Source organism: Echeneis naucrates, chromosome 13 (assembly GCF_900963305.1).
Source record: "Echeneis naucrates chromosome 13, fEcheNa1.1, whole genome shotgun sequence".
In the NCBI taxonomy this organism is placed as follows: domain Eukaryota; kingdom Metazoa; phylum Chordata; class Actinopteri; order Carangiformes; family Echeneidae; genus Echeneis; species Echeneis naucrates.
In genome coordinates, this window is record NC_042523.1 from 8,574,577 (window position 1) to 8,602,324 (window position 27,748).

At 41.4% G+C, this 27,748-nt stretch overlaps 1 protein-coding gene across 9 annotated transcripts in view; it reads right to left on the reverse strand.

Moving 5' to 3' along the window:
• robo1 (roundabout, axon guidance receptor, homolog 1 (Drosophila)) overlaps positions 1-27,748 on the reverse strand; it is a 157,363-nt gene that overhangs the window by 123,932 nt on the left and 5,683 nt on the right. For 6 of the 9 annotated variants that reach the window (XM_029516747.1, XM_029516749.1, XM_029516739.1 and 3 more), the window contains exon 2: positions 14,615-14,704. The exons of 2 other annotated variants lie outside the window; for them this stretch is intronic. In XM_029516747.1, coding sequence (XP_029372607.1) covers positions 14,615-14,704 — 90 coding nt within the window. Of the gene's footprint in view, positions 1-14,614; positions 14,705-20,197; positions 20,215-27,748 lie in introns of those variants that run through there. One more of the 9 variants, XM_029516745.1, reaches the window with a different exon arrangement.

A 27,748-nucleotide genomic window follows, 5' to 3' on the forward strand; every position in this document is an offset into this window, starting at 1 on the left:
TTTAACAATGTCCAAAAACTGGGGGGAAAACAAAACAAAACAAAACCCGAGAAAACTTCGGGCATGCTGTTTTTGTTTGTTTTTTCTTTTCTTTCTGTGGTTCCTGACTGAAAACAAACCTCACAGCCGATTTCAGATGGCCACAGAGGGACTTAACACAACAGTGTGTTTTTGGAGCGCAATAGTTATTATATAACTGCTTCTAACATATTTTAAGCTGTTGTTTTGTCTCCTGTGGGTTTCACAGCCCATTTATATTTCAACTGTAAAAACTACTTTGGCTCTAAAGTGTTATTTTTAATATCCTGTAGAAATGTATTACAGGACGAAATCATTTGTGTCAGGGCTGTAGGAAAATGTGGAGACGCACCATTTTCATTAAACCTATTTTTTTCCACTTTAAACCTTATAAGCCTCCAGGCTGCATGCAGGCCTGTGTTTCATTCACAACAGGTCTCAACCCATCTTTCCCACATAAGCTTAAAGTATAAACCTAAAGAAAATAAGTTAATAAGTATTAGTGAGCTATTTATTTAACTGTATAAACTACTGCATATTGAATTCTGGCTGTACGGTGCACCTGGTGGGTCCTTGCTCCTCATTTAAAATGTATCCCCTGTGTAACACACACTTTGGAAACAACATTAAAATTAAGCTTTCCGTCTTTTTATGTTGATACTTCTCACAAAGCCAACTTACAGCCGCACAAGCAATTTTGCACTCGCACATGTAAAATTTATAGAAGAGAAGGAGGAGGCAGAGAAGCGCAGACTTTCCTCTCTGAGCCGCCGTCAGCTTCACTCAGCATTTGTTACCAAACAGCGCCCTCCAGTGAAGGTTCCCTGAACCATCCCGGCCATAGCTGTTGGATCCAGCAGAGTGAACTGAGCATATGTTTTCTATAGCACCGGCGGTAACAACAGCCCTCTAAGGCCATGGGCTCTTCAGCTCGGCCTTCATGTGGCTGGACAGAAAAAGAAACTTCTCTGAGAAAACACCCACGACGACATTCAGCACTACAGTCTGGGAATCAGCGTGCAGAATGCTCACGTTCATTTTTTTTAAATCACAAATTCAATTAAACGTAACACCTAAATTAAGCCAGTTTGCGTTGAATGACGATGCACTTAAGTATCCTGTGCTTCAACTACCACTCCTAGAGAATGACGATGCGAGCACGTGGCTGTTTTGAATTACGTTTTATTAGATTGAAGGACTCTTCCTTCATCGTATATTACTGGAAATAAAGTTCATGAAAAGCCTGATAGGCGCTTGCCAGTAACTCATTCAGCACATTGTATTATTCAAGTACAAATACCAGCACTTTAAACTTAGTATTTAGAAATGAGAAACAAGTTCTCCACTTTCACAAAAAGTACTTCAAATCAACATTAACCGTCCATTACTTTCAGCTTATCCCCCTAAATGATCCTTACATGTCTCCATGCAGTCATCTGAGACCTTTGCAGAGGCCTGCACAATGATGAATGCTACTCAAATTACATATTCAGACAAAAGTCTGTCTTTCAGATCCAAGCATGTTTTTTTTTTCCCCCTCAGTCATCCATGTGTACATTATATTATAGTTTTGCACAGTCCATTCCCACCTGGTCATCATGTGCAGTGCTTTCCTGATAGCTTTTACAGCCCCGGACCTACAGAGTGGCCGTTCAGCCGAACACCACCAATCAAATCATAAAATTTCTCCAGCCAGCAGCAGGGAACTTTCACATTGAACATATGACCAAGTGAAGTCCCCACTTAGAGCCACTGGGATAAGAGGGTGGCTGGAGGGCTGATTATTGTGAGAGGATGTGAGCATTTTATTTTCTTTTTTTTTTAATTTACATATTTATTCATTTATTTATTTTTTAAACCTCTCCCGTTCAGCAGCTGGGGCAGGCAGCATGAATGCTCCTGGTACCTTTTGTTGTGCTGAAACAATTTTAATCTGCAAAGGAGGAGTCTGACATACTCCTCCTGTCGCCATCTGTGTTTAACTTTATTGACAATGGTATTGGTTTATTGATAAAGTGGACTGAGGCTCAGGAGTGGATAGAAAGAGTAAACTGAGACAGGATGGGGGGTGGGGACACACAAAAACAACAACAACAGCAACAACAATATCAATAGGCACAATGACAGCATTGGTCGCAGGATTTCCTGTGCGACTTTACTATTGTTTACTATAATTTAAAATGATTGTGTGAGTGTGTAATTATGTATCAGTTGTGCACCTCATGTATGTATGTGTGTGTATGTGTATGCTACGGTTGTGTGTATGGATGTGAGCATTTTCGATGTTTGATGTGGAAAAGCAGAGAGTGAAACGGTGGATATAACACACAAAGCATATATTTTTACGTGTCACTCTCGCTGCTGTCACCCCTCACATTAAATGTAAATAAGGGAAAATGAGACTTATAATTAATAGTAGGTAGTTATTTAGCTGGTATTGCTGTATTGCAATGCTCCCAAGAATATCCCATTATAAAGAGATTTTGACCTTGACCGCAACTTGATGTTTTCACCACACTTTCATAGTTTGTTAGTGCAAAATGCGTTTGTATCCAGCTTTGGTTTCACCCTCCATCTATAGTGATCGAAAGAGAAAATAAAATAAAAGTTGTGGCTTCCGTGCCTTGTGAACAGGGAGCCTCTCGGTCCCCTCTCTTGCAACCTTGATCGAATCCGCAGAGACAAGAATAACTACATACTGTCAGGGTAGTAAAGGCAGCAGAGAGGTTTTAACATCACAACCAAATTGTTCCACGCTAAACAACTTCAACAACTTAAAATATACAAAGCACAAAAGGATTATAATGTGTCCATCCCTGACTGCAAAGTACTCCAGGGCTTCAATATTTTCAAACCTCGAAAGAGAAACAAAACAACTTTTAATATTGTCAAGGAGTTGACGGATAATTAGGTTTTGGATGACGCTTATGTAATATAGCACTTCTTGTACTTACTGTGAAAGATCTGGTTACATTTGTGTGGTTTGTTGTGGGAGTGCCTCGAAGTCTGGTGGTTTTGGTGCAGTCCTAAATTATTAGGCAGCCGTTTGCACCAGAGAGACTTCTGTGACTCAGAGCTGCGATGGGCTCCGTGTGTACCCTTATTATCTTTAGGAACTCCCAGCATGACCAGCCCTGCAAACAGCACCACCAGCCAACACACAATCTGCATGATGATGCGTGGAGAACACAGAGCCGGAAGATGTGCATTTAACTACCATTTAAAAAAACAAAAAACAAAAAACAAAACACTTCTCTTGTAAGTTCAGTGGCTGCAGACTGGTTTTAACTCTCCAAAGTAATGTTGCACAAATTCCCACAATCCACTTCCACCCTGGTTGCACCACAGGTATTCCTCGGAAGGGGGCAAGTAATAAAAATCCACTCCAAAGGTCCTCTTGAAAAATTCCACAAAACAGAAACAAACTGCAAACATTGCTGCACTTTCCACAAATAGCCCCTCATGCTGCTACCCTTGAGATCTGCCAAATACACAAACCCCTGCAGTCTTGGCTAGTCTCCTGAAACCAGTGACAATGTTTCCCCCAGAGGACGATGGGATCTTAATGATGGCAGCTCTGAATACAATGTGCATGGTGAAGCTCGATCCCTTCTCCATCTCACCACCCTGTCGCTCAATAGAGAGACCGTCTCTCATCTTCCCAGTCTTTTTAGCTGTGTAATTCTCCTTTTAATATTCAAAAGGAGTTTGTGGACATGCGGGCTTTGCTTATGATGTTTCTAAGCATGGAGCTGAACGGGAGATCCTGTAGGCTACATGCTGGGCCTGTTTTTAGATGTGTCGGACTCCCACACAAAACCTAGGCCCCCTTAGCATAGAGATGATGGGGTGACACACAGACGGGGTGAAGCAATGGGGCTCACATTCCCCTTTCCCAAACTGAGACTATTTAATGGCTTTCATTCCCATCTCACCAGTACAACCCCCCCCCCCCCCCACCCCAGAGATTTCACACTCCCCCAGCTGGGCCTTTATCTACTGAACATCTTAGGAGGTAAACAGAGACCTCCGGAAATTTGCAGCTGAAGTCACCTTGGACAGAATGTGGCAGTCACAGGTTGTTGTTGTTGGACACTGTTGTTGGATGGTAACCATACTTAACTTGCTTTACAGTTACTTCAGTGTTTTTTCACTCATGTCCTGTCCTTGAGGAGTCAACCCATTATTCAGTGGATACTTTTTTTCTTAAATAAAAGAAAGCAGCCATGACTTTATCTCTCTATACACTTCTTCTTGGTGTCTTGACGACAGAGAGAAGACATTTGACATATTAGGCAGCGTGAAAGCATATGGATAAGTATTTACTCAACTGAGCCTACATTTATCCAATCTCCTACAACATATGGAAATCTCTTATTTTTCAAACTTCCTGTAGGAAGTAACTGTTGCGTGATTGATATGTGTGGTCTGCAGGATACATCATGTTAAATGAAGGCTGCTTTGCCATGCAAGGGGAGAGAGCCTTCCCTCCCTGTTATGACACTGTGGCGAAAAAGACAGTTTTCAGGTGGGATGACAGGTTGTTAACATAGGAAACACAAAAGCCAGGAGGGGTGAGAGACAAGAAGTGATGCGTGGCAGAAGAGGAGAGATGACCTGTAGTCCAGAGGAAGATAGACCATGTTGGTGTTACTGTGTCAATGCTAAAAATGACAACTAATCATTTCTAATTGGAAGGAGAAGGACTGATGAGGCTCCACGAGCCAAACCATGTCGCAAAGCACTAACTGCTCAAGACACTGTCATAATGACAACTCTACTGTTTGACTCAAAGTGACTTTCTGTTATGTTTTTAACCAACCAAACAGAAAGGTAGGAACAGCAGCTAAGGTTAATGAATGTGGAGTGAAGGGTGGAGCACACATCAACAGAATTTGGCTTAGCCAAGGGCCAACAGATTCAAAGCACAGCTATTCAGTTCAATTAAAAACAAGCACATTTAGACATTGCACATGTCAGCATAGACTGAAAGTGAAGCATTAAATGCAGTCTTATCATTCTTCTGGAACATCTACAACAGTATCTTCAGTGATTGTCAGGCTATTTCAGTTTCTCCCCTCAGGCAGCTTCTTCCCCCAGGCTGTCTCCCAGATCTCCCCATAAGCCAACTGACAACCTCATGAACATTTGCACATTGCTGCACTAATGCACTATTGTACAATGTTCCACAAAAAATATTTCCAATTTCAATGTACGCATGTATAAACACACACACACACATATATATATATGTATATATATGTGTTTTTTTAATTTATTTTTTTTTGTCTGTCCCTTGTCCAACATCGAAACTCTGGAGTCAAATTGCTAGTATGTTTACACATACCTGGCAATGAAACTATTTCTGATTCTGATTTTCCCTCACCTGTCCAGCTCCACTCAACAGCTTAAGAATATATCATTCTGGGAAGCAACAGAGAATAAATACAATTAACCCACTGAAACGAGCCTCAGAAATGAGCCAAAAAGCCTGTCAAAAACGCAGACAAGACAAAGAAGAGGGGGAAAAAAGTCTTCTCACTATTATATTGAGAGCATGCCAGTGAGAAGAGAAAGGAACAGGCAATACAAAGCAAGTAAGATGAAAAGCAGAGTGTAACAAAACATAAACAGAAGAGTGAGAACATTCTTCCTCACACTATAGCCTCTCTGTTGAGCTTTCAGACATGCTTAAAAAAGACAGGGGTCCAAAGAAAGAAAATGACAGCAAACCAAACAAATCTGTTCCTGTTCAGCGAATGCCCCCATGCATGACGCTGCTGCAAGAAATGTGAAGCAGAGGGAGAGTAGGGGACACTGAGGAGAAAGAAGTGGGGGGGGGGGCTTCACAGGATGCACAAAGCAGGATGAGGCGATAAACAGGCTGTTGCTTTTCCGCTTGCCTGCGCACACTGAATCCCTTTTTCCCAGTGTCTTTTAATGGGCCTCACATTAGCATCTGTTTAGCGTCAGCTTCGACATGGCCTGTGGAGGCTGATTAAAATAACCCAGCTATCACATAACATCCTGGCAGCAACATCAAAATACAGTCAGCCATTGGAATATTTGCGGCTATGGATGTTTGCAGAGTTTACATGTGCCACTCCTGCAGTTCTGTCAGAGAGAGGCTTGCTGGCTACTTCAGCTTGAACTCTGCTCCTGTGAGATTATGTTCCATACACATGTAAAGTATCTCAGAAGGAAGCATGTTAGAAGAAAGGACTCAACATTAAGATCACATTGAAGCGTGATCAGCACTACAGCACCCAGTTTGTGAATGCCTCCACATGATTGCGCTGGTACAACTGAAAGACAATATCTGGGCACAATTAGACAACATTTGAGCATCTCTGTCCTTGCACCACTGTTTGTTTAGTAATGCAGTGCACCTCTGGCACAATGACTAAAATCAGGCAGCCCTGCGTTTCATTCTTAATTGGCTTAATTGGTTTCCTGCCTGACTGTGGAACTCAGGATAACAGAGCTGAGAGATACCTTTCTTCTTATCACTGCTGGACCTCAGCCAATCACCAGATTCTGACAATGAGCTTCGCTTAAAAATCTCTTCATTATATGTGAGTGATTAATTGGATATGCTGCCGGGTCCAGAAATCTGAGTCCACTTACACATTCAAGTTACTGCTTAACAGCTTCAGCTGTTAAGACTTAGTTTTTGAAAAGGGCCTTTTGTTCATGGAGTAAGTATTTTGTTAGTGTACAAATGTGACAGCACTGACAGCGACAGCTGAAACAACTTAACAAAAGAGTTCTATTAAAGAGCCAGCTACATGTTCATGACGTCGCCACTATTGTAAAACCAGACCGTCGACGCTCAGATGTGTCAAAGTAGCAGAAATGTTCATCTCTAAGATTTCAGACAGGAGTAACAGAGGAGGGGCACCAGGAGATGATCAAATCCCCTTACATCAAAAACATGTTGTACTGTGAGACTATTCACACCTGCAGGGCAGGCTGAAATTCTGACGCGTTGATAATTGTCAAGACGCTAATAGTCGGTCGTTCGCACTAAACAATAAACGGTTGAGTAAGATTCATGTTGCAGCTATTTGTTCAAACACCAAAGAAAAAGTAAAAATGTGACCGATGATGGTGACGATGAGATGATAAGTCAGGGATGGCATCACCAGTCATATCGCAAAACCTGAGGGAGACGATGTTTGCATCAGACAATCAATTCAATAATTTCTGTGTTGTCTTCCCTCTTTTCTACAATGTAAAGATACCATTTATTGGGATTTATCATCTGGGGATTAGAATATGTCTAAAGGGTATAGATAGTGTATATAATGTAACATGCAATATTTCTTATCTACTTGCTTCGTTTTTGTTTTTCCTTTTATCTTTATTGTCTATTGAGGTGCTGTGTCGAACAATTTTCCCTCTTTGAGAGATCAATAAATGGATATCTTAAAATGTATGAAAATATAATGGCGATCCATCTGGTCCAACAACCACTGTTGTTTCTGGACCAGAATCATGCATTGACTGACAAACTGAAGTTGCGATCCCTTGAGCCATACTGCTACTGTGGCTAAAGTGCCAGTCATACTCAGATCAGACTGCCTTTTTTAGGCTACATAAACATTTCTCATTCAAATAATTTGGGTTTCATTTTTATTCCTTTCATATTGTTATAAAGAAATCACTCAAAGAAGTAAAAAAAAAAAAAAAACTAGACAAACCTCAACTGCAAACCCAAAGTGCCTCAGACCTGTGAAGTGATGGGACATTAATTTTGTTTTTCTTAAAGTTAAAATGTCCAGAAACTTTCCAGAACTGTAGCTAGAATATCATTCTGCAGTAGTTGCGGTTTCAATGGGGCCGTGGAGCCAACATCAGTGACTGATCTCTCTCTGAAGACCCTGAGCAGAGAAAAATGCAAAGGCACAGCTCATGCTTAAAGCATTCCCCCGTCTCTCAAATGAAAAGCCTATTCTTTCTCTCCCTTTCCCTGGTGCGATCAGCTGCCAAAACAAACTGGCGCTGTGATGAATGTAATAAATATGATCGATGGGATATCTGGTGCTGCTGACCTCACACCACGTGCCAGAGCCTTGGGAGCAGGTGCTGCTCAGATTTACAGATCCCCCAACGCCCATCACCCATCCCCTGATCTTCTCCGCTCTTTGAGCCAGACGTCGAGCCCTGCTGAGACTGTGTCACACTGCTGAGGCTTCGCAGCTCACACAATGTCTCCAAGAAACAGGCTTCATATCGGCTCTGCCCTGGCTGAACGTCAACATGACTATGCATGAGTAGTATCAGCACTAATAAAACCAGCAATGATTTTACAGATCATCAAGCCGTCATTCATGGCTGACAGTTATAAGAGTCCTTCCTGCTGGGAGGAGTATACAGTGAGGTGGAGAAGCTCTGCACATGCATTTGCTCATAAAAATGGCTAATTGATCTGGCTAATTGGTCAAAGGCAGCTCTGTAAAAGAACCCATTTACTGTCTACACTGTTTTGTTCGAGCTAATAATAATAATACCAAAGCAGCTGCTCTGGGTAGGTAATTTTAAAAAATATCTGTAATTAAGGTGGGATGCAGTGCCTCTTTCACTCAAAACTAAATTGCACGTTTGAGTTTTTTTTAGTTAATTATAACTCAGCTGATCATTTAATATGAGTTAAAATGTCCTTGAAAAAGAACAAATTATGGAGAACAGGATTTTATTTTCGAATAAGTTAAATGCCATACCTCTCTCACTTTCTAATGAAAACTCCAGCAGGCAGAGAGTTTAGAGCAGTCCAACTCCAACTTGGAGTGATTAGTGATCAGAAAATGTACTCAAAGTTCACTGTTCCTTTTTTTGTAACTCTCTGGCTAATGAACCTGCGTTTTGCCTTTTTATGAACCATGCATTATGCCTATTTAGTATAACCAAGCAGCTGTGAAGCTACAGATATTGCAGAGCTGTCATTTTGGTGCATGTTGATCTTATACAGGAGAGTTCTTCATAATGCTCCTGGGAAATAACGAATACAACATTGTCTACACTTGTTTGCTGTCTTGCAGAATCAAGGTATTGCGAATAGATATATAATCAAAAACTGTAAATTGTCTTTATTCCATTAATATATAAATGTTGCTTGTTTGATACGGGTGAAATATCTTTTGGGCTTCCATGCATTGGATGCAGATTGTATGAGTACTATAGACTGCCTGTGGTTGGCCTCCTGCCTTCTTGCAAATACAATTCACCTGTTATTAGAATTACTCTTGCATAATTCTATCAGACCAAATGGATCAAATTCTGAAAATACAATATTTTTTCTGTTAGTCTCATTATCATAATTTTTTTTAAGAATCCTGTCCTTTCTTTTAAGATTATGTGATGGGGGAAAAATATTTTGAGTACCAGTGATCACATAACCATTACCTGAAAGCAACACACTGAGGAGTGTGTGACAATAATGTCTTGGCATTGGCACGACTGTTGCTTTTTTTGTCACTGTAGACACTTCACGATGAGCACAACGTGGTTTGAAAAGAAGCTATTTTTAAAGTCTGTTATGTAACTGTGAAAATGTATTCCTGAAATATGTGAACAGCAATAAATAGTTAGCTTGACTCAACCAACTCCAATTATGTTAAAGGAGGAGCTTTTATGATGTGAAGAATGTGACCCCTTTAACATTAAAAGAAAACACTCATACACGCTGAGGAATAATAACATGGGTTTGAGGGGCAGGAGCACTTAGCAAAACCGTATCCAATCCTCTTCCTAATTATCACAAGGGCACTGGAAATGTGAGTTGGAATATTCTGAATTAATTCCCACCACACACGCTTTGTTCTTTTGACCCATGTGTGCTTGGGCTAACTCCCTTCTCAAATCTTCAGTGCCTCTTGACCACATTACTCCTTTTGCAATCCTTACAAGAATGGCTAATAGACCCATTTGCGGATCAGGGAGATGAAAAGAGATCGGATGGGGCGGGGGGCTCCTCTGGCCTCAGCAGCACAGAGGCTGTGAAGAAGATGCATGCAGGACATTAGTGAATGGTTATAGTGCATGGCTATAACTAATTATATCTCAAGTGCATTGCTCCTCCAGGCGTGGCCAGGGAACTTTCTCTCTGTTGTTAGTCTGCTAGCAAATGAACAACTGCTGTACTGGGGATAATGTGTGAGAGTGCAGGCTAGCTGAACATGTAGCTCTGTCTTTCTTTGCAGTTTTATGATTACCTGGGCACTAAGACTGATGAACACACGACACACGGTGACTCTTGGGTAATATATGTGGGGGTGACGCCGTCAAGGAAATTGGTTTTCAGCGTTGGGACTCAAGGCCAGTGCAACAGCCCAGTAATGAAAGCACAGGGCGAATAGAGAACAGAGCTCTCTATCTCTCTCCTGGATAAACTGTGAGCGCCATGTATCCAGACACAGACCACTTCACCTCCACCTCAATGAGATATCAGACAAGCTGTCTCCACCCACTGAGGTTGAAGCATGTCTGTGTAAGCTGAAGCTGTTATAAAGCTACACTTGTGGGCTATTCAGATAATAAATGTAATGTGAATACAGCATTAAGCACGGTTAGATCTACCTTCCCTCTAATTATCATTGTGAGCGATAAAATGTCTTTCTTTCTTCCTCCTTATGTCTTATTCCAGCCTGTCTGCGCGTGAGTGCATGACAAGGTTGAGTTGTTGACACATCTTGTGAATGTGCAAAAAATTGCATCTCATTTCTCATTTAAAGTCACAAAGTCAATGAGTCAGTCAAAGCCACGTACGTAGAAAATCTGACGGAAATCAGCACAGAGTGAAATTCATCTAAATGTTAGTGACTGACATGCTTCAGGATCTACAAATAAAAAGAAATTATGGCCATATTGACAAATATATCCTGACTTGAACAAAACTGTATAGGCTACATATGTAACTTAAAGTTGGATTTGTTTTTGAAAAGATTTCTGCAAATACTTTTTTTACAAGCATGTATTTACAGATTGTTAAATGTTGGTGCAAGCACTGTCTGACAGTCCAGCCAGGGACTTGCAGCTCAACTTTTGGCTTTTATAACCATGTCTGCACTATCATCACCCAGTTGTCATTTTCCAGCCACAGCTGTGATCTTACAAAAAGCAATAGCTTCCCATCAACCATTACCAACACTCACAAGTGACTTTGTAAATTGAATTTTGTAGCATGTTGAATCTAACATCCTTACTGAAGTGTAAATTAGGCTTTAGGCTAATGCATCTTTCAGTGAAAGTGTGTCATTTGAAAAAGTGTCAGCTGACAGAACTTTCATACAACACCTTGTGTTCACAGCTCAGTAAAGCCAGACGGTGTTCTTGCTGTAGCAGCTGGAGGTCAAGTTCAGCTGAGTTTTGTTTGTATTCTCTGAGACAAATATCAGCATGTTCATGTTTCAGAAACAAACTTCCTGTGTCATTGTTTACAGGGAGTAGACAGATGGACATCTTTGATAGAATTAGGGAAAAAGGCGGGCGTTCGGCACACAGCGGCATAGTGGTTAGCGCTGTTGCCCCATTACAAACAGGTCACGGGCTCAGTTCCCGGGCCTGGGGGCTTTCTGTGTGGAGTTTCCGCTCACCGTCCAAACACATCATGTTTGGGTTGATTGGTGACTGTAAATTGTCCGTAGGTCTGAGTGTGAGTAGTTGTTGGTCTCTGTCTATCTCTGTGCGTTGGCCCTGTGATGGACTGGTGGCCTGTGCAGGGTGACCCTGCCATTGCCTAGTGTGAGCTGGGATTGGCTGAATGAATGAATAATGTATTATTATGGAGACTAATGACTTTATCTGGATGAGATCAAAATTAGCGATACAGATTTGAATCATTAATATAATTTATTTTTGTGTATGCAAGTGTTAGAAAAAGTGGTCGTTATATAAATACTGTCATCATCTTGAGCGCCAGCTGTGTGACAGTGAAATGTGGATTGGGACTGCACTGTAGTGTGAGAGACAATAGAATTATTCAGCAACTTTAAGCTTATCATCTTTACAGCTCTCAGGTATGTCTTGCTTATACATGACTCGTTTGTATATTTGCCAGTACAGTGAATGGTTTGTTCTTGACGTTCAAGGACGATGGCTTTGAGACAAGATAAAATGCAGTACAGTATCATATCAGTATGGACCCTTTGGCAGTTTGGAAAACCTTCAGTTCCCTCGTTTTCTTCCTTTATCTTTATTTCCCGAACCTCACAAACAGCATAGCGCTCTGAGGCTGTCCGTTGTGATCTGTTTGAAAGGTAATGGTTGCTGTCAGCAGAGAGGTAGGATATGGGCACTGAGGCGACCTCTGAGGTTAGGCTTGGCTTTGATTTTAAAGCAGAAGAACCAAAGACTTGTCTCCATGCCTTGGTCTACATAGAGCAGTCAGCAGAGTGGAAGTGCACGAGTTTTAGCATGCTTCTCTAATCCACTGCCTTCACACAGGTCAGCCTCATTCATTATGAATGAATTCTGCAGAAAGCGCTTTGATATCGGGAAACAATTGAGCGCTGGCTGAGAATCAGTGTCTTGGGGGACCAATAACAAACACTTTTAATGTATTGCGAACTTCAGGTTAGGATGTAGTTCCTGATAAAATTCACAGAAGACGGTATTAGTCCTAGGAGACTGTAAGACCTTTCAATGCCATTGCTTACTGTGCCAGCTGATTTTAGTTTGATATGAATTCATGAACATTTGCTTAAACTGGTCCAAAATTCTTCCCTCAACTTATTAACCCATTAGTGTTTCAGATGCTGCAATTGGAGATGGAGGAAGAATATCCAGCACATAGCTCTCCTCTTCCACAGCATCACATGCAAAGTGGGATCAGAGCAAATGTGGGACTTAAATCAACGAATCTCTGTGAAGTTGGCTGATGTCACATTGTAAAGACTCACAATTAAACACAGAAAGAAACAGAAATCCTTCGCTCTAGCACTTGAAGGTCCACTTCACTTTCACCTTGGCCAGTACTGTCAAAATTATCCTCACGTCCTCGTCAGCAAAGTCACGGTCCCTGAAAATGGAGTCTTTGGCAGCTGCCCACTTTATTCAATCAGTGGCAGACTGAGGTATTAGAGCACATTAGTCTCATTTCCAATTCACCGACTGGCCCAGATCACTTTCCTGCATTTTCATGCACAGATAGGATTAAATGGCCAGATTAAAAATGGACTTCTGGCACTGTCCACTGGTCAGATTTATTACTCTAAAGAGTAACCTAAATAGAGTGAGGCAAATATGACAGGATTCCCTGTTTTAAACGCTCATTAAGATGAAGCTCATTAAGTCTGTTTACGACTGAGAGCCAGGAAAATATTGCTGATTTAAAATTTTTATTTTAAGATACAAGTTTGAAATGTTTTGACATCATTCATAAAAGACACAATGTGGTGCTGGTGATAATCAAGTCAGCTTGTCAGGTACGGTCTGTGTTTTAAAGAAAAATAAACTCTTGAGCTGCCAAGCCACGAAACACTGTCGTAAACATCACAACAATTCAGGCAGTTGATTTGGACTTCCTCTTCCTGCTGTTCCCTGGGTCTGTGTGAGGTCCAGTAAATCACCTTAAGAGTTAGGCCTCTTCCCTGCCACAACACACTAAGAAGCTCAAACTCAACCAACACGTGTGTCATCAGTAAATCTCTCCAGACTTGATTTATTTTTGTGTGCTCATCAGTTCCCTCAGGTGATTTCCCTACAGAGCTCTGTGTTCAGAGAAGGTATCTGCTTCATCAACTGATGTGTGCGTCCCTTTCCCACAATTGGAGATTGTGAAGAGACTTACAACAGTGAGATTGTGTTGAAATATCTATTATGGAAACACATACGTAAACTGGTGCCCAGCACTCCAAGCTTATTTATACTCTGCAAAGGCTTTTTAAGGGAAGGGTAAGATGCAATTGAAAGAAATTTAAACAGGGGGCTCCATTTTGCACGCCTTTTGATTGAGTAAAGAGTAACATAAAAAAAAAACCAAACAAACAAACAAACAAAAAACTTTGACAATAGTAGAACACAATTGATACACCCAAGCACAGATTTACTGTGACAAGATCCAGCAATCTGCCACTTTGACTTCATGTTGCAGGATAACTCACACTCTGGAAAGCTTGAAACATCCCAGTTCCTGCCTGGCCTACATAATCACCAGACAGGTCACCCATTGAGCACAACTGGGATGCCCTGGATCTGCCCTGGATTGACAGCATGTTCCACTTCCTGCCAGTAGCCTACAGCTTTGCACAGTGGTCTAAAATTTCACATGTACGTGTTGCGCACTATACACTGACTCATTGTATTGGATAACAACACATAACAGCGGCCCATGCCATTCAGCTCAATATTTCACAAATAAAAGCACAAAAATCATTCTTTAATTTTATTTCACCTCAGCAATAAACAGGCTGCGTCATCTCAATATGCTATACATGCCAGATGGATGGATTATCTCACTGTTCACTCGTCTCACTCTTCACTTGTAAAGATAGCGGAGAGAAACCGTGAAAATTCTGCACATATAAACCTCACTTGGCACTGTCAAGGTCAAACAGCGACATAACAAATCAGCATCATTAGAAAGCAGCAGCAGTACCTGTGTAGCCCAAAGAGTTGTCGTCCTCGTGTTCATTGGTGGGAGCTGGCGTTGCCTCTTCTCTGACCCCTTGCTGAGGGACTCCCATCTCTGTCAACAATAACACCACAGGGACTGAGAATCCAGAAGCATTGTGCCCACTCTCCCCACCCACAGTCCAAACCTCGAGCCCTCTGCAACCTTGCCACGAGCAGAGAGCAAAGACACTAACAAGTGCCAGTCTCCATCCTTGTAAACTGAGTCTCTGGCTGTAGAATTCAAACACCCACATTGCAGTCAACAGCCAAACATCAAAAATCCCATCAGTTGTGTAAAATTCAGTCTGTGTGTCTGGGGCAAATAAGGTGACAATTTCAGACACGTGTTTATCAGCAGTTGGGTATAGATCCACTGAAATGATGTGCTGGAGCAGCTTCCAGTCTTCAGTATCTCTCTAGACTCAGCAGGAGGTCGTCCTCTTGTCCTATGTTCAGCTTTAGTCCAAGCGTGAGGGTGTCAATAGCCATAAGTGGCTGCACCCCTCAGGGAGCACATGGGCAGGATGGCAGGAGAAGGGTGGGAGGGCCAGGGTGCATACTGCATGATTGACAACGCCGCTCTGGATGCACACATTCACCGTGCACACAGTCCTGATGCAAATACAATGATACACCATTAATTGCTAATCAGTTCCTTTTGACTCAGGTTCGTCTTTGTGCCTGTGTCTTCTTCAGTGTGACAAGGTTGAGTGTGTGTGTGACAGGGGGCGTGAGGGCGGGACAGTGGGGGGGGGGGGTGAGAATTGGAGAGGCCAACAGGGCTGGGGTGTATGCGCCTTATGGGGGAGATGACTGGCCAAATGCGCCCATATGATGGCTCTGTGTGAAATAAATCAGACTGAGCCGTGCCTTCTCTCTTTGTGGACCACTGACAGGGGGTTAATGTGGGAAGGCTGTTTGGGGTGGGGACGTAAGAGGAATCCTAATCAAAGTGCACCCAACCTCTTTAGCTAACTGAGCGTCAGCCTGTCTGAAGTATCTGTGTCCTCAATGAGATCTGGCATCACTTCTAATAAATTGCAGATGGGCAGAGAGAATTGTTCATTGGAGAGTACTTTAGATCACTGAAGTGCGAAGAAAAGGGCAACCCATCTTTTCATCTGCCCTGCCCACCATTAGAGAATTGACAGCATAAATCAAAGCAGACTTAGAAAACATAGTAATGACCCAAACTGGGCACTTTATAACAGTTTTGGACACATTGATAATAATAAAAAGCACAAAAAGACATTCAAAACCTAGTGGTCACATTAACACTGCTCCTCCCATAGTGCTGATGGTAATGTAACAGCGGAGGGGACTCATGCTGGGACAAAGCTATTATCTGGCACTTTATTCTGCCAGTCTGTTTAGCCAAAGAGCAGTGTGTGACTGACAGCACTACAAGGAGAGCAGGGCTTTTGTATCACACTGAAATAATCACGCTGCTTTCTCAGGCACATGCACATGAAGGAACTGGGATGATGATACACACTCGATGTGAAGAAATGCAGACATCAATAAAAGTCTGCTGCACAGTCTGACATTTGAAATGTGACACCCGCAGCATGTACAGTATGTGGTGCTCTCAATATGTTGTAAACAGGCAAATGAAACACAAATGCAACATCTGCTTATTGGAAAATGGTAGTTTGGCAATGACAACAATGATACGTCAAATGATAAGTGAAATGATAAGTGTCAAAATAGAAACGTGTTAAAAAATTGGAAGCCCTGTTTGTGGCAAAAAACATACAATGCTAGCACTAACAAAGCAAACCCCATACATGTGTGCGCATGTTGTAAGTGTATGTTTATTGTTCAAACGTATCTTTACTTCCCCAACCTCATAAATAGTGCATTTTCAAACAGCTCTTTGATTCACTAGTTAGAAAGTCTCATCAAAAAAGTAAAACTATATTGATCCTATTAATTAAAGCGTGTAAGCAAAAGACTTTATAAATAAGAGCCCTCATCAAAACTGACATTCACATTATTACAATCTATTATATATTGAATGAATAATGCTGTCACATACAATTCAATTCAACCTTTCAAACAAAGTTTATGCTTCTATTGTCCATATACTACCACGTGGCCTATTTGTCTTTATGCAGATGCTGGATGGTCCACAATCAGAGGTCATTAGCAAGAAGTGTACCCAGCTACCTTTGGGGCACCAGCATAGAGAGTTTGGACCCGAGTGTTACCCCTTTTTAGCGTCAACACAGCCCCTGGCCCGAGCTCCCATGTTGGCTAATTATTGGGGCACAGATGCAGATGACTGACTGCCTACCAAAAAATACAAAGGGAGGACCTGTCCCCCCTCCTCCTGAGCCCCAGAATAGAAGTGCTGGCTCATAAGCTCTCCTCAAACACGGGAACATGCCCTTTTTCCTCAGCCAAAGGCTTTTCTTCGTGGATCAACCCACAGGCGTTTTGGCTCTGCTCTTCTTCCACAGCCATGCCTTCTGAGTCCTAGTCTAACTAACTTGATGTGACACGAGTGGATGTTTGTGCTACAGGCTGATGTGCACCCATCAGCGCTTTAGTGGCTGCACAACCTGACATGACAATAAAACTGATATCTAACTTATTGCCCTTGTAGCCGAGGTTGTTTAGTCTTACAAATGCTGCGCGCCCTTATTATATATGAACAAAGAACCTGAAGATGTTAGCTATTGACTCATTGTTATCTTGTCATGTATGGCAGCAATGACCCGGCAGTTGTGGCAGCTCGTATTAGTGATGTATGGCTTTAAAATGATGAGTGCGGGGAGTCTGACTCTTGGGCTTGTTAACAGGAGTGACTGATTGCTTGCTGCAGGACAAGTTCCTTCAGATGGCCTGATCAGAAAGGCAACAGAATTCTGTAATGTAACCTCAAGTAATTTCAGTGATTAAATTGGTTTCTTGGAAAATGTTCTCCTCTAACATCTGTTTACTTTTAATCTGATGACAGTAAAAATAGGAACAAAAATGCTAATTGTGGGGCAAAACCAATGAAATGTCTTGTTCCGAGCAACAAATGAGGTTCCTGTGACTTAAAATCAAATACCATCTTAGTGGTATCTTCATCATTTCAGGAGTGGGTTCAGTACTCCTCAACTTTATTAAATACAGACAAAGCCAGACAAAAAGTACAAAAGAAGGCCTTAAAAAAAAAAAAAAAGTCTTTCAGCAGAAGTCTGTCTGCTCCGTCTGTTTCCACAGCACAATTACACTCATTTCCATTTTGATTACATTTTCTTTGTTTTCTGCATGACTAATGGAGTCTTAATCAGGCCTTGAGATAATACATACATATGCAGTGAGCACACACTGTTCGAGAGAAAAAGTAAAAAGTCAAAGTGGAGTAGATTTTTTTTTTCCCCTAAAATAATGCTCTCAAAAAAATAACATGACATTTAGCCACAAAGCTCTTGAGATTCAACTTTTGAAATTAATAACAAGCTGTGTGAATTAGGAGATTGTGAATCTCCATCTAACATGCGTAGGCATGGGGTCCACATTTAAAGGAATAGTTTGCCAATTCATGGAATATATTTATTTACTGTTTTGACAAGAGTTGGATCAGAAAGCTGCTCGCAAATTTATATGTGAAATTGTTGAGCCTCACTCCTAAATTCGTGAACACAGCGATGCTGATGATGACCCCAGGAACTTATGGCTAATTGCCAATAAATCGTCAAACACACAACTTCTGTTCAACATTAAACGACAACAGGTTATTTTTTACACTTATATGGATACCTTCAAAGTCGCCTTAGATGTGCTGCTAGCTGATTTTGCTGTCAGCAGGTAGTTAGCACTGAATAGACCCAGGCTAGTTTCGCCATGCTAAAGCAAGCTAACAGTCTGTAGCTTCATATTTTAATGTCTAGTTGTAAGAATGTTATCATGCATAGTGTATTTCCTACAAATTCCAACTATTCCTTAGAGGCAAGAAAATACTCTTCTCACTATATTAAAAACCTAAATCGCTCAGTCAGTCATGCTGCAGATACTGTGAGAACGTAGAGCAAATCCCACTTACACAGACACGCACATGCAACGAAATGGGATGTTTCAAAATAAGTGCTGAAATATATTTAAATATATGTGGGAAATGGTCTCAGACTTAGACAGACCACTCTGTATATTGCAGGTCAAACTGTCAAACCGTACTCATACCGCAGCAATAGATAGTCTTAATTACATCTGTGTCTGCATGTCTGCATTATAATGACCACTGATCCACGAAAGGATTGATATAGAATTAATTAAACTGCTAAATCATAAAGACTTGCTTATCAGCATGCAATAAAAGTAAGTATGGCATGAACATTGGAAGATTATAGACACAATTTCCATTCATTCCTTCATTCATCTTCAACAGCTTTTCCATTTCCGGGTCTGAGGGGTGCTGGAGCCAATCGTAGCTCACACTGAGTGAGGGCGGGGTCACCCTCCACAGGTCAGCAGTCCATCACAGGGCCAACACACAGAGACAGACAGAGACCGACAACCACTCACAGTTAACCAAAACATGATGTCTTTGGACAGTGGGAGAAAACTGGAATACCTGTACCAACCCTGTGCCACGCAGGCACGGGGAGGACATGCAAACTCCACACAGAAAGGGCCCAGGCCAGGAAAGCAAACCTGCAACCTTCTTATTGTGGGGCAACAGTGCTAACCACTATGCCGCCGTGGTGCCAAGATAACATCTCTGTGTCCAAATGCCAGTTTAACTTTACACATTGCAATAATGCCTTCAACGTATATTTAAGATGATTGCCGTAATTGTGACAATGACAAAATAACAGTCAGTAGTGAGGACTATATTAGTTCCTGTGGCTCAACAACAGTGAAAATAGCATTTTAACAAAAACGTTAGCATTAATGTATTTTACAGGCATCTTCCACGCAATCATCTAATGTCCTTAACAGTCAGTCTCACTGCTCATTGCTTCAGTCAGAGGAAACAGTGCAACGGCAGTTAACTGCTCTAATCAGACTTGCCAGTTTGCAACTGGCTGGGGTTACACAACCGGTTTGCTGTTCTCAGTTCCTGCAGCTGTATGCATTGTATTTTGTCCCAAACACTGCTTAGTTGGTTACAAAACCCAAAGCAAAGACCTGTACATCAAGCCTCAATGCTGAAAAGTGTTTGTTCTCCAACTCTCTGAAGGCATGATTGTGTTTAAACAAAAATGCAAATGTCAAGAAGGAAAGATTTGCTTGGAGGGCATGACTGAAAAAAGAAAAACAGAGAGAGAGATCCAGGACAAAAAGCCTTCGTTGGCTTGAAGGGTGCTAAATATTGCATGGTCACTCAACTGAACTTTGCAACAGCTCAGTGCTGTGCAGCCTCACAGCGACTTGCTACTGTGGGGGCAGTTTGATCCCTGTGAGCATATTAAATTGAAGCAAGGCCTTTTATGAAACACTTTGCACAGATATCTTGTTACCATACTGTTGGATTATGAAACATCTATATTATTATGTTTATTTAAAACTTTGTTATTCATCTTTGCCAACAACCTTAATGTCAAATGCATTCAAAACCTGTGAGGAGTCTCACCTTACACTGACATCCCAGTGGAGCTGAAACAAGCACCCTCTGAGCTGCCAAAAGCCCAGACGTCCATCTCTATGGCAATGGAATACTTTCTCTGAGAGAGACAGACCGAATGAAAGGGAGTGGAAAGACAGAGAGGGAGATATGTCTCTTAGGTGAAAAAAAATTATATATTTCAAGGACTTAAAGTCCTCTAAGCCAAGGTGAACATCGTCTGAATGTCTGTAATGTATCACTCTGTTTTGGCATTTGCAGCTCATGATCATGACTCATAAGCAGCTTGTCGGCGTCCACACCAACACTGCTGGTGGACTAATGGCCCTGTATGACATTTCACAGTAAAGGCTGCTTCTCATAATACTGTAACCTGCATTCCCCTCAAAAGTCATCTGATTTTTGTGCAGGTATGTGAGATTTGATGGCGTAATGTCCGTTAATGCTTGTTCTCTGATATTTTCTCTTAGTTAATTTCTTCTACGGTGAAAATATTCACCATTGTCTTCAGTACGGCAAATACAAGAAGGGCAAAAGATAAAAAACACAAGGAAAAAAAAAGTAATTTATGTGAGTAACTGGATGGCAAATGAGTTCAGGGGCAGTAGAGCAGATAATTCAGACCTCATTTCAAGGCTGTGGCACATTAATGACAAACTGGAGTGATGGTACCTTTCCCTGCTCCATGGTTTGCATAATCAGGCACATGTGCTCTCAACACAAACACACACAAATTCAAAGGGAAAGGAAAGAGCCCTCAAACTGATTTCACATATGTTTTTTGTATAATGTTTGAAAATTCCATCAATATCTTAATGGCAGCAGCTCTTTCCCAGGCCTACAGACCAAAATCCAAGCCTCTAATCTGTTGTCCCTCCCAGCAAGGTTTTCTGAAGCAGACAAAGTCAGCCTTTCCAGGCACAGGGACAATTTCTCTATAGTTGTTAAATGAGACATGTTCCACAGTGGTGGTAACTGTTTTTTGACCATAACCATTTGACTTCAGACTCAAAGACGTAGCTATCCCAGTTAAGATGCAAATTCTGCTCAACATGAGCACGTTATGTAAATGAGCAAAGAGTTGATAGTCGTTTATCATCCCCAGTTCACCTGGGTTCTCATCGCCTGGTAAATGCCTTCAGGCTGTTTGTGCCATCACCGTGAGCCAAGGGCAATTCTGCAAGTTTTTAATTAGAGAGCCAGAGAGGGGAAAAAAACAATCCAACAGTGATGCACAACCTTCCCACTCTTTGATGGCACCCGGCTTTTAGTTCACCCCGAGAGCACCTATTAATCTCCTTCTTCTATCAAGCTGTGTTATGGTCAAAACAAATGAGCAAACATAAATATATCTCAGTTTGGCAGTGCTTCTGTCTCTTCTTGTCTTTATTACTTTGTTTGCTGAGCTCCACTGACGTGCAATTTTTGCATCACACTATGGATTTAAAAAAAAAAAAAAAAAAAAAAAAAAAAAAAAGTCACTGGAGTTTCTGTTGAAGAATATACCTATCCAAATATTTTTTGGCATATTCTCTTCAACAACTCTCTCTCTCTCTCTCTGTGTTTTAAGACAGAGGTGGTGTCCATGTGTTTATTTAAAATATATTAACGTGCAAAATTCACAATTTGTGCAAATTCTATAACTTAAAAGTAGATCAGGCAAAATCTGTTACTGGGGAAGCTAATGGCACAGAGTAAATTTAGCTTTATACATACCATCTTAGTGACTGATACCAATGCTTTTGCAATTGCCATGCAGCATACATTTCACCGTTGTAACATGCTCAAAATAGTGGCAATGTCTTCATGCTTGGTTGGTATAATCTTTACTTGACATACTTTACACGTTAGCATGCTAGCATATTGCTAATTGGAACTAAACAGCTGGCACATTCAGTTGGACCATCAAGCCAATGAATGAAGACCCATGAACACCCGTGTTCAATTTTCTTGGCCACACATCCAGTGGGTTTTGAGGGATTTTCATGCTGGACCACATACGTCGGCCTTGTAGGGACGCTGGAGGAAAAGTCAGGAGAGCGTCATTACAATATATCATCTGGAAAACATGAGTGCCTATACCTCATTTCAGGGTAGTCAATCTTGTAATTGTTGAGGTATTTCATGCTGGATCAAAACAGTGGAATGAGTGACACTTCCATTCAAAGTCGTGAACTGTTGCTACGAAAACGACAGCTGATTGATACTGACAAGGTTCCTCCGCAGTTCATGTATATCTCTTCACTAATAGCCACTCTCGGTGCAGGAGCCTGGCCTGAAACTACTGCTCAGATCCTCAAAAGTAATACACAAATGCACCACAGCTCTTCTGTGGCTTTAGAAACACGGAGACAATATATTTTGCACACAGCAGATTAGTAATGACTTCAAGGTAGTGATTCTGCTCATTTTTCTGTGTTTGCCTGTGTCACAGTTCAGTCAGCATCTGATCTGAAGTCGAGCAAATTGAACAAACAAGCAGGCGCTATCTCCCTTTCCCAGGCTCTCTCTCTCTCTCTGTCTATACACGCACACACATACTCTTTCCATCATGGATTGCTGCTTGTCGAGGAAGAACATGTGTATGCTAATTTACTGGAGCACACACTAACTATTCACAGTCCAATGACAGAGCGCAGATAAACCAACTTATGCTCTCAATATGTTTAGTTCTGATTAGAGGAGATGGAAATGAGGCCCAGAGAAGACGTGTGGCGAGAACAGTGGAGGCATGCGGCCAGTTTTTCAGCCTGAGAAGAAAGCTAACAATCTCAGGAGACAGCCAGATCAATACTGGCAGCTTCGGCAGCAGAGGGCTAAGCCACGCCAGCATCCAAGGATAGCAGGTCCAAGGATGTGCAAAGTAGCAGATGAGACAACAAGGCAACCGACAAGACGGTCCAGATCTGCAGTCTAACATGGCTCTTCCTTTGTTGTTCTGAATTACATTAGCTTACAGCATGGGAACATGGATGAAAGTAAGCCTGTGGCATGGCTTTGATTCTGGACTGTGTGACCAGATAGGTTAGTCAGACACTTATCGAGTGCACACAATACGTGATGGCATTTTCGGTAAAGAAAACCGAGGGATTAGTGTTTCAGATTTTTGATGACTCACCGGTGAGGAATGTAAGAGAAGTTCTCAGTGAGCCATCTGAGATTGGACTCATTCACCGTCCTGTCTGTTGTTTTAAAGATTGCCTTTGGCGTTGCGAAGATAGCTTTGTCAAAAAACAGGTGATGTGTTGAAATGTACGGAGCTGAAATTCATTTGGTTGCTCAATAAAAAGAGGATAAGAGAAATATAGTTACCTAAGGCAAGTTTGAGTCAAAATTCTTGAAGATGAGAGCTGGATTAAGATTTATAATGTGGAAGCAACAAGCTTTATAAATCTGACAGGTTAATATTTCCCCACAGAGGTCACAGAAAGATTTGTAAAGCCGTCAAGCATATTTTGCTAAAAACATCTACAGTAGAGGATTTTAGAAAAAAAAAAAAGAAGTTATGAATGTTGAAGAGTTTATGGCTGCTGATGGAATATGGTAGCCTGTGACATCTCATTAAATTGCAGCTTGTTTCCACTTGCCAAATGTTTTTCAGATTATATAGCTGTTGTTTGTATTTTAATATAAAACAATTCCGGATGTTTTATTTGTTCTGACTCTTCAGTCAGAATGATATACAGGGTGTCCATAAAGTCTCTTTACAATTAAAAAAAATCATTACAAAGGCAATTGATGAGCTATCTTAATCAGATTTGTTGTATGTACCTTTTAATCACATTGCATTTGTGTATTTCAGGTAATAGGTACTGGTAGATGCCCTAACCCTAATTCCCTGGCCACCTCGTTCACCAGATATCATTCCCCTGGACTTCTTCCTGTGGAGTTATGTTAAAATTATTGTGCCTCCAACAAAGATACAGAATATCACTGACCTAAAGCAAAACATCACTGATGCCATGGCAACCACTGATGAGGCGATGCTACAGTGAACATGGCAAGAAATTGAGTAATGGTGCCCATGTAGAGGTGTGTTAACTGAGGCAACAAACTTCAATATCTACTCTTTATTTTGGAGTAATTTCCACATATTTGTCTGTTCATTTGCTTTTGTAATAAATCTTTTAAGTTTTAGAGAGACTTTATGGACGTCCTGTTTATCAGTTAATGCTCAAAAAATATGTTGCTATACATATTATTAAATGTATTTACATTTCATTCCCACAGTCATCAGTGTAATATAATTAAACAGCAAAGGATCTCATTTACTAGTGAATATACAGAAATGGATACCAGTTAGTACTACCGTCTCAATCATCTTCATGGGAAAATTCTAAATTTCCTTTTAATTAGAAAGCAACTCTTCAAAGATAGAAATAACCGCTGCTATAACCCAAAGAAATGATACGACATTAACAATGTCCAAGAGCAGCTGAAGTCAAATAAACCCAGCAACAGGCCTCTCAGACATGATGGTTTCTTTGCTACAGAGCGGTGGTGTCACATGAAACGTGGGAGTGCTGAGGCATTCAAGGGCCAGAGGCTGTGAGAAGCAGATCGTAAATTCAGAAAGGGCCAGAAATGCAACAAAAGACAATGTGCAAAGACTCCACACCTCCTGTTGAGGCTTCATATTGCTCCTCCCTCTGTCACACCTTCACCATACAAAAATCAGCCAGATTTAGTGGCAGCAGGTGACTATTCTGGATTGCAGTTATGACATGCTGAACAATGCGGGGTATGGCTTTACCATCTGTTTGCATTAAACTATAATGCTTTTTTTTTTTTTTTTTTTTTTTTTTTATTATTCCAAAGAGCCAAGTCCCTCTGTCCTTGAATGATGCCGATGTGAAAAGAGGTCACGCACATTTAAGGGCCTAATGGAATTGTTTGTGCCATGTTGCAGTAAATTGTGTGATTTTAAATCACACAAGACATCTGCAATTTTTTTTTTTTTTTTTACATTCGTGTGTTGGAGGGGGACGCAGGACGGCAGTGGAGGGGTGCTATGATGTCAGACATCTGTCGTGCTTTCATGTGCCTGGTGTCCTGCTACAGGGCTGAATTCTGAACATTGTGTAGGTCAGTTTGAAACATTGTAAAAGAGCGCAATAATGAACACAAACAAAACTGCAGTGACAAAGAAATGAGCACTTCCAACAATCACCATTCGATTTTTAATCCTCTTCTGTCCTTTTCAAAATGAAGAGACAAAGACACAGCTCAGTTTAATAACATCAGCCTTGTCTCATTCCACATTCCCAATTAGCAAATTAATTAGAAGGGTTCATTTCAGGCTTTATGATGCGAGGCTCCTCTGTCAGTCTTCATTAGCGCTGATTAGTGTAGTCTGCAAGAGCTGGCCTCTCACTGACTCTTAAGTTGGGGGTGATTCCCTTTTGCTCCTCTATTCACTCATAAAAGTCAGCAATACATTGCTGCAATGACAGTGATGGTGTTATAGCAAGTAAAACCGTCTCTCTTTTTTACCAGCCATCTCCAGCAAGTTTAAAAATGTTGAAGCCAAGACTTTAACATGGACCTGCTGGAGGTTAAAATCCTATAATTTTCTGTGGTCTGCATTTGTGAGTGCTACATATGGTGAGAGGGGAGCTTTATTTAGCATTAGGAATGTAACCTACACTCAGAGTTTGATTGTGCATCCCCCCTCAGCGGTGCCAACGGAGGTTGACTGCAATCCCAAAGAAAAGCTCTTCTCTGTCTGTGTTGTGGAAACAGATGGTTCAAATATCTCTTCGCAGAGGCAAAACACAAGCACACAGTCAACCAGCGTTCTGTGAGGTGCATATTTCCATCATGGCTGCGTTGGTGCTGGTAGACAGAGCCGGGGATTGTTGTGAGGAAATGATGTGTGCAAACGCTGTGTCAGCGACAGAGGGATGCTGATGTGCACACGATGGACGACCAACCACTGACACAGCTGGATTACGCTTATGCTGATGTGGATATGCCACAGCAGCAGTCATGCAGTCAACAGAGGCAGGGTAGTATTTAAGCTGATTTACAGCAGGCGGGAGAAAAATTGTTTGTTTTTTGCTAAAAACAACGGAAAAGTGAGTGATCCGATAGCCAAGGGGTCGTTGCATTTTGAGTGTTGCTTGTTTGGGTCCTTGGTGCGAGTTATTTGTCTTGTACAGCATCTGCCCCATTTCCTGCCATCCAGACTGTCCTATCTAATGAAAAAAACAGTCCACAGTTTGATCAAACAAGTCAAAACTCTAGTTACAGAGCAGCTGCCAGCAGCCATTTCAGCATGTGTTGCTCATAATCCTTCACTTGTGGAGCTCCTAACCATGATGCCTCTGGTCAAAACTGTGACCAAAATGTGTCTGAAAGAGACAGAAAGTGCCTTGGGCATAAAGATGCTTCGCTCTCAGGAGGTGAGAGACCTCTCCTATAATTACCACCTCATCAGTGAAGTGAAGGGAAAACAGAGGCTCCAGCAGATTTTCATCTGGGCTAGTCAACAGCTTTCCCCGTCTTTGCTGTGGTCTGACGATAGACTTTGCTGCTGTCAGCCAGACAGACCGCCTGCCTATATGTGCGCATTTATGTCTGAGTGCCCAACAGAATGTATTTCAGGAAACCAAGCTGGGCTCATGTCTCACAAGCCAAAATGACACAGAAATCGCTGACAGACATTATAAACTGAACTCATTCTGTCAAATGTGAATATTTTCACAAATATGCTGCCAACTGTAGAAAGTGTTGAAGTACTTCTTTTATACGATGGCAGGAAGCAAACAGCTAAGAAAACCTCATCATTACATTGTGCTGATCAAAATACCCAAACTTGTTTCAACTTCAAAATAAAGGCTCTCTATATTAAAACGGGAAGAACAACTTATTGTAGCATGTTTGCATGCACCACACTTAAGTGATGACAGTCCACCAAACCAGTGTGGGAGTCATTATGTAGACCATTAACCATTTTCTATCTTCGAGTAGCAGCCAAATACATATCTTGTCAAATAAAGTAAAAACATATCAAAGGCAGAAACCTATCTCTGGTATCGCCTTTTTATTACTGTTGGTAAATGGTCTCATGCTGTCCTACAAATGTGATAGTATCACGGCATCAAACCTGACAGAAATGCCTGGAGTTGTTTAGTGTCCTTTAAATGAACAGATGTCAGGATTAAACACAAATCCAAAGTAGAAGCATGTGTTCTTTCTTCGCATTTTATATGTTTCAGATCCAGATGTGGGACCGAGTTATTTGTATGCGCAAACATTTGCCTGTGAAAATATTGAAGTGTAAGTGGCGTGAAGAGGAGGAATAAAACATCAAGGAGTGGCACCATTTGATTTTTAACCTTAACGATTTGCTTCACGACATAATGACCCTTGACCCTGCATATCCTCACAATCCCAGACCCCTTGTGCTTTCACTCTGGCCCACGCCTGTCAGAGCTACATATTTATTAACCATGTCTGATCGCAATGTCCACCTGTTTTTTCACTTCTCTCTGCTGAAAAGTCACAATTCTTCTCGTAATTCACACCATGCAAGTAGAAAAAAAAAAACCTGAGGAA